Raw genomic sequence first — 7,756 nt, forward strand, 5'->3', positions numbered from 1 at the left:
CACCTGCCCCTGCCCCGCTCGCCGGCGCGCCAGCACCATGGCTCCAGGAGGGGCCCGGGGGCCAGAGGCGGCAGCGGCACGGCCCCAGAAGCCATGGCCATAGCCCTCGGAGACCCCCTATCGCAACCCCGTCTCGGCGGGGCAGCTCGCCCGCGTGTGAACGGGCGGGAGGGCAGAGCTCCGGTGCGGCGCGAGGCGCGCCTCTCCGACTCCACCCGCCGGCTCGGCTCCGGGCGGCAGAGGCCACAGCAGGGAAACTGCCCCTCGGGGGTCGGGGGTCGGGGGGCGAAGGGTGGGAATGCCAGGCGTGGGGTCCTGGCGGGCCCACCCGCTCTCGCCTAGACAGCTAAGAAACTCCTGCGCGCCCAGTCTGCGGATCCCGGGGCGCCCGGGTTTGGGAGCTGCTCAGCCCCGAGCGACTGGGGTAAGAGACCCCCCACTTCGCTGCAGCCTCCTCCCCAAATAACATCGCCCCCACCCGTCATGAGACGTGGGAACTAGGGCAGGAGGGGACTCGAAGGGCCAGTCCCGACCCAGCCCAGGCGGAGACGGGGCGTGGAGAGGAGCCGCCTGAGCCGCAGCCACTGCGCCGGGCGCACGGAAGTGCAGGGGACGCACAGACCAGCCCTCCGCCTGAGGCTGCCGCGCCCAGGACTTCAAGTTGTGGCCTGGCAGCTGGGCAAGGGGAGTCCTTGAGCAATCTACGGAAGGAGGATAAGCAACGGAGAAGGCTAGACCCGCGGTGGGCCACCAGGTCCTTCCTTGCTCCAGCTCCACCAGTCCTTGCCTAAGAACTGTGCTGCTCCTGGTCAAGGGCACAGAGAGCCATGGAGGAGCCGGGCACGCCATGTGCCCCATCGCTGCCGCCGCCGGTGGGCTCCACCGAGGTTCAGGAGGCCAACCTCTCGATGACTCGCTCCCCCAACTGCAGCGCCCAAGGCTACATTTACCAGGACTCGGTTGCGCTGCCCTGGAAAGTGCTGCTGGTCATCCTGCTGTCCCTGATCACCTTAGCCACCACGCTTTCCAACGCTTTCGTGATTGCCACTGTGTACCGGACCCGGAAACTGCACACCCCAGCCAACTACTTGATCGCCTCCTTGGCGGTCACCGACCTGCTCGTGTCCATCCTGGTGATGCCCATCAGCACCATGTACACGGTCACCGGGCGCTGGACGCTGGGCCAGGTGGTCTGCGACTTCTGGCTGTCGTCCGACATCACCTGTTGCACTGCTTCCATCCTGCACCTCTGTGTCATCGCGCTGGACCGTTACTGGGCCATCACGGACGCGGTGGAGTACTCGGCCAAAAGAACGCCCAAGAGAGCAGCGGGCATGATCGCGCTGGTCTGGGTCTTCTCCATCTCCATCTCCCTGCCGCCCTTCTTCTGGCGCCAGGCCAAGGCCGAGGAGGAGGTGTCGGACTGCGTGGTGAACACAGACCACATCCTCTACACGGTCTACTCCACGGTGGGCGCGTTCTACTTCCCCACCCTGCTCCTCATCGCCCTCTATGGCCGCATCTATGTGGAAGCCCGCTCGCGGATCTTGAAACAGACGCCCAACCGGACCGGCAAGCGCTTGACCCGAGCCCAGCTGATAACCGATTCCCCTGGGTCTACATCCTCGGTTACCTCCATTAACTCGCGGGCCCCCGACATGCCCAGCGAATCCGGGTCTCCTGTGTACGTGAACCAAGTCAAAGTGAGGGTCTCCGACGCCCTGCTGGAGAAGAAGAAACTGATGGCCGCTAGGGAGCGCAAAGCCACCAAGACCCTGGGCATCATACTGGGAGCGTTTATTGTGTGTTGGCTGCCCTTCTTCATCATCTCCCTGGTGTTGCCTATTTGCCAGGGTGCCTGCTGGTTCCACCTGGCCATCTTTGACTTCTTCACGTGGCTGGGTTATCTCAATTCCCTCATCAACCCCATCATCTACACCATGTCCAACGAGGATTTCAAACAAGCATTCCACAAACTGATCCGCTTTCAGTGCATACTACGTTGACTTGTCATTTGCAGTGGGGTCGCCCAAGTGGCCTATGGGGACCATGTTGGGTCTGATTTCTGCAGGTAAGGTAGGCTCTTCTTTCACTATTAACTGGGTCAGAAGGAGTCTCTCCTGGGCCAGGGCAGTGGATCCTGAGACGCCAGGACAGCCTCCCACCCCGCAGAGAGAACACTGAAAGAACTGGTCAGAGGAATGCAGAGCTTTCCCCGCTAAAGAGGAGGGTCCTTGCCTCCCCCAAGCCTCCAGCTCAGCACTGACCTTGCAGCGACCAATCAGAAGGGGGGTTGCCTCTCTCTTTGTAAGTTGATGCAAAGGTGGTCTTTGTCCAGCTTTGATGGCATGGAGGATGCCCTCTAGAAGCGGTGGTACTTAGAATTGGTGACGCCTACGCATGAGACAGATCTACACGCAGCCTGGCAGTTACTTGAACTAGATGTTTCATTCCCTTTGTTTCAGGGAAAACTTGGTGTTGCGACTCCACCTGTGAAGAGTTACTTGGGCGTCCCTCAGTCTTCAGTTTTCGTTGATCTAAACTTGGTTGGAGAAACTTGTGGATTTGGTGCTTCAAACCTTAAGTGAGGCTTGGATGGTGCAGAGAAACCCTGAAGAATTGACAACAAAATCCTGATGTTAAATCTCTATTTTTATGACCATTGACATGGAGTGGGGGTGGGGGTTCAGAATGGGAGATGGGGAGAGTGAACTGAGAACCAACACCTCTGATGGTTTGCTTTCCGCAGATTTCCTCCTTTCTTCCCCATTCCTGATTCGCGATTGTCGAACCACATTTTTCACAACACATGCAAGACGTGGTGTGTGCTAGTGCCAAAGTCTGCTGATGGCTTTATTTCTCTTCCTAACTTCATGTGCCTGTGCTTTTCCATGTTGAAATCCCCATACATGGAGGATGTGCTGGGTGACTCAGCCCAAACAGCTGCTACCAATGGAATCATTCAAATTGATTAATATTACAGAAATACTGCTCTTCATCAAGAAGCATATATTTGTTTCTTATCCAAGCCAGTGAAATGTGAAGGAGACTGGTGACATAGGAATGGTTCTTATGTGACTTAGGAATGGAGGGCAATAGGAGAATGTATATTTTGACTTGTAAAAAAATCTTAAAATGCATGAGACTTTTTTCTGATAGCCATTTGCACTCTCCTTTCCATCTGTAATTCCCTTGTGTGCTAACGTGTAAAGTAACCAAGAGAAGCGGCGCTCATCTGTCCAATGCAGTCAATGCCCTCACGAGTCTATGAGGGCACAACCCAAACGTAACACCTGCTTCAGTGCCTGGCTGTTGAAGTTTGGGCAGCAACAAAGAATGTTAGAAAATGCCAGTGCAATACCTTTAGAAAAGTGCAGGAGAGCTAACCTTGCACCTGTTTTCCTTGTAACTCCTGGGACAAACCTGAGGTTTACGAGGCAGGCAGAAAACTTGGCAAGCCTTTGCACCTTGTCACTGACTTGACACCCCAGGAATGTAATATCTGGAGTATTTTTAAATGTACGTACCCTTTCAAATTTCAACAAGACTTAGATGTTGTCTGAGATGTACCAAGACTTGGTTGTTATCCGAACTTTACCCTGAGGACTTCACAGTTCAGGGAAAGAGTCCATCTGAAAAATGAAAAGCAAAAGAGATGCATTATCTGTATATAAAAGTACTCGCCCCAAAGAATCATATGCACGGGGGCGGGTGGGGGAGTGTCTCATGGAGAGTATTAGGTGCTCTCCTAATTCCAGAGAAGATCCACACCCCAGTCTTCAGAGTGGCTCCTTGTCTCTAGAAGCAAGTTGTCTTTGTAAAATGGAGTCCTTCCCTGCTTGAATCTCCCCAGTCCAAGTTGTCAGACAATGGATGTATTGAGCTAAAGTAGACAGCCTGCCTACTGTGCAGAGTTCTGCTCTGGGGAAATGACTTGAAAACATACTCTTCAAAAGTTCAAATGTGAGCAAAGGACAAAAAGGGAATTTGGATCACCATTTATACCTGCCACTGGAGTAAGATAAACTTTTAAGCATTAGCTAATCCTCTATTTCACCCGGACCCCCACGTTTCTTCACTCATTCATTGCTTGTGACATTTCTCCTATGGAGAAATCTAGCTTGCTACTGATAGGAATGTGCACAAAACCCGGTGTTTGTTGTGTTATTAATATGTTTGTCTTCTGTTTATGCAATTGTGTTTTCTTTGGGTCTAAAAGGCCATTTGGTCAATATCTAGGAGCCTGAGAGGGGAAAACATTGAAACAAAGAGCCAACTACAAATCTTTTCCTTACAGGGCACCTGGAATGACTGTGTCCTCCCTCATATTAGTGCCAGTTTAGGTCCAGAGGATCTTTGCCATTTTGTAGATTACTCATATCAATTTTTGCTTGAATATTTGGCTGAATTGATCAGAGTTTGGAGCATATTGTGTGAAATAGAAGCTTGCAAACCTTTGTAGTTTTAAGAGCTCTAGAATCATCCTCCAGCATCGCACATGATTATGCAAAGTATATTATTCATCCCAGGGGTATGTAGTTAAGACTGTTAAACTCCTTTTCAGTTACAGCTACCTATAGCATAGTTTGTTTTATAAACTAGACACTTGGCTGTTTTGCAGATCATAAAATGGAAGATGGAAATGATTAACTGACAGAAATGAAAATTTAGTTTCATTGGCTATGATGAAAATAGTTTTCTATATTGTTTAATTGCACAGGTTATTACACAAACATATGAATGTATATCATCCAGAGATTCCAATACTGTCTTGCGTTTCTAGGGATTTTAGAGTTTCCTTTATGAAAAATGGACACTGCACCATGGGTGGATGGTAACTGAGTTCAAAAAATTTCCTACAGAAAATATTCTTCACTTCTCCTGTGTGACCTTAATTTTCTCTTCTTTAATCAGGAAACCCTCAAAGAACTATAATTCACTCAAGTATTGAAATCTCAGATTATGCGTATTTGATGGAGTTGCTGTGACTGAAAATTGCCTTTGGTATTTCACCTTCCACAACTGTGTAATTGGAAATGAAATTTAAGAGAATAATGAAATAAAAGTCTTTTGTGTTCTAAAAAGCATTGGGTGCTAATCCTATTATTATGAAAAGGTTCGTTGAGTGGACCTGGGCTGTGTTCACAAGTTTGAGTCATCATAAGAGTCTGATGGTAAATTATATTGTAGAAGACTGTCACATTCTGACGTGATTTAGAGTGTTTCATTTATAGCTGTAGGAAGCATTTAGAAAGAAACATTTTTGTAAAGATGGTAACTTTAGACGCACGATCTCAAGAATTATCTGAATGGGCATTCTTGGAATATGTAAGCTCTGTGATGGGCCATGAGATTCCAAGGTTCCACTTGGTGCTTAAAATAAAGAAGAAAAAAAAAGGAGCTGGCTTAAGAACAAGTTTGGGGGAGACCTGAGAAGAGGAGATTGACTAATTTGAACACCAGGGACTCCAAGATGGTGTCTGGTATCAGAGCCCTAGGTTTGAACTGCATACGGCACTGCAGACACCAAATGCACCTTCGTATACTTATTGCAAAGGATTAGAACCTGCACCGTGGAAAGCGCTCAACACATAGTACTTTCACTCAGGTATTGCTTCCTCCTGTCTCCGCAGTACACAGGCAGTCCGTGGCAAGCATCCACTGTGGGCCACCTGAGAGAGTTTGGACTGAGAAAGACCAACCTAGCCTCATGGTAGAAACGTGACAAAAAGGAACTGAGACCTTAGGTTTTCACACTTGCTCTCTGAGGCAGGTGACTCTGGTCCTAACGGCCCAAAGACAGTAGTAGCGATACTTACTGTTGTTGTTAATATCTCTGATGACGTAAAAGAAAATCACCATATATTTAGTTCCTCTAAACCACTTACCTTTTCCCCATCAAGTCAATGCTGACTCTCGGTGATGACCAGTGTGCCAGAGTAGAACTGTCCTCCTCAGGATTTTCAATGGAGCTAATATTTTTGAAGCAGGTTGCTAGGCCAGCCTTCAACAGTGCTCTGGTTAGGCTCAACCCTCCAACTTTTCACTTAGCAGTCCACTGCATTGACAGTTTGCACCCAGTACTTTGTAAACCAAACCAGGTCTATTGCCTTCCAGCCAATTCCAATGCACATTATTCCTCCCTATAGAACAGAATGGACAGCCCCCCGCCTCCCTATAGAACAGAATGGACAGACCCTCGTGGTGCAGTGCTTACCCCCTCCGTTGCTAACCAAAGGGATGTAAACTGACTGCTCCATGGCAAAAGGACGTGGCAGTTGGCTTCTGGAAAGATCCCAGCTTTGGGGAACCTCTGGGGGTAGTGCTACTTCATTAGCCATAGCTACACAGGTTTGCTTTGGGAATCTTTACAAAGCAACCAATGACATTGAACAGCTGACCTTTCAGTTAGCAGCTGAGTGCCTAAACATTGCGTGACCAGAGCTCCTCAGTAAGCCATGCTGACTCATAATTTTAGAGTCAACCATTTAAGGGAACCAACAGCCTCATCTTTTCCCCAAGGAGCACCTGGTGTGTTTGAACTGCCCACCCTTCTATTAGCAAACTAACCTATAAGGCCCTTCAGTAATGCTATTAAAAGACGAACAAACCCCATACCCAAAAAACTTGCCATCCAATAGATTCCGACTCATAGTGACCGTATATGGCACACTCTTATTCGTGTCTAAATTCGCTTCCATGTTTATAGATGAATGGCTGTCTTTCACTGTTCAGTATTTCCTGTCTCATTGACCTCTTTCCTCAGCATGCCATTTCCATTTGCCCCCTTACCTACGTAAAGTCATGATGGTCATAGAAGAATGCTGTGTTTTTCTAAAATGATGCTTTTATACCTGTGGTGGGTTGATTAGATGACCCAAGATTTTTAAATTATATAAAAGTAAGATGTTAATCTAAGCACATAATTAGTGGAGGCACACACTTTCAAATGTGACGCTACTTTTCTGGAGGGAAGAAACCCAAAGGGAAGAAGTGACGGTTCTGCACCTTTCATCAAAACCCGTTCTTCAACCTTCCACCAGGGGGCAGAGTCCTCGGAATTTTTTTAGTAGATGCGGACACCAGTCAACAGGGACTCTGCCAGTAGTCTCACCTTCTCTAATCTCAGTGAAAGCGATGATCCATGAACCCGAAGGAAGAAGAGGAAGGTTGCTCGCAGCCTTAAAACGGCCGATTTTTCAAAGCTACAAACGCAAGCAGAAAATCCATGAACATTTTCTTTATATATGCAAATTCAGTTCATTTTCTTATTCATCTTTAGTCCTGGAAGAATGCTAAAACCTTCATATTTTAAAACGATGTGATTTTGATTAATGTAGCACGAGGTACAATGGAAGGTTAAAATGAAAATAATTTATATTAAAAATTAAGAGAGCTGATTATTTACTTAAGCGTTCCTGGTAACTTGTAGCCCTAAAATGATGAATTAGCCATGAAGTTAGTGGTTTGAACCCATTGAGAAGCGCCTGAGAGACAGGACTGGCTGTTGTTTCAAAACTACGTGGAGCAGTTCTATTCTGCAGGTGTGTTGTCTCCATGAGTTAATGGCATAGTCGATTACGTGTTGGGCTGCTAACCATAAGGTCGTCAGTTTGAAACCACCAACTACCTGAGACAGATGAGATTTTCTACTCCTGTAAAGATTTACAGTCTTGGAAAACCTATCCTATAGGGTCACCATGAGTTGAAACTGACTCCGTGGCATTGAGAGCTTTTATGAGAATGATAGTAATTG

The 7,756-nt window shown here is 48.0% G+C and overlaps 1 protein-coding gene across 1 annotated transcript; it reads left to right on the forward strand.

Annotated features, from left to right (window-relative positions):
• Positions 1-248: 248 nt before the first annotated feature.
• Positions 249-4,984, forward strand: HTR1B (5-hydroxytryptamine receptor 1B). Its single transcript, XM_075554866.1, has one exon. The coding sequence runs from the start codon at positions 828-830 to the stop codon at positions 2,004-2,006; it is 1,179 nt and encodes a 392-aa protein (XP_075410981.1). The 5' UTR covers positions 249-827; the 3' UTR covers positions 2,007-4,984.
• The last annotated feature ends 2,772 nt before the right edge of the window (positions 4,985-7,756 follow it).

The sequence above is a fragment of the Tenrec ecaudatus genome, chromosome 7 (genome assembly GCF_050624435.1).
Source record: "Tenrec ecaudatus isolate mTenEca1 chromosome 7, mTenEca1.hap1, whole genome shotgun sequence".
Taxonomy (NCBI): domain Eukaryota; kingdom Metazoa; phylum Chordata; class Mammalia; order Afrosoricida; family Tenrecidae; genus Tenrec; species Tenrec ecaudatus.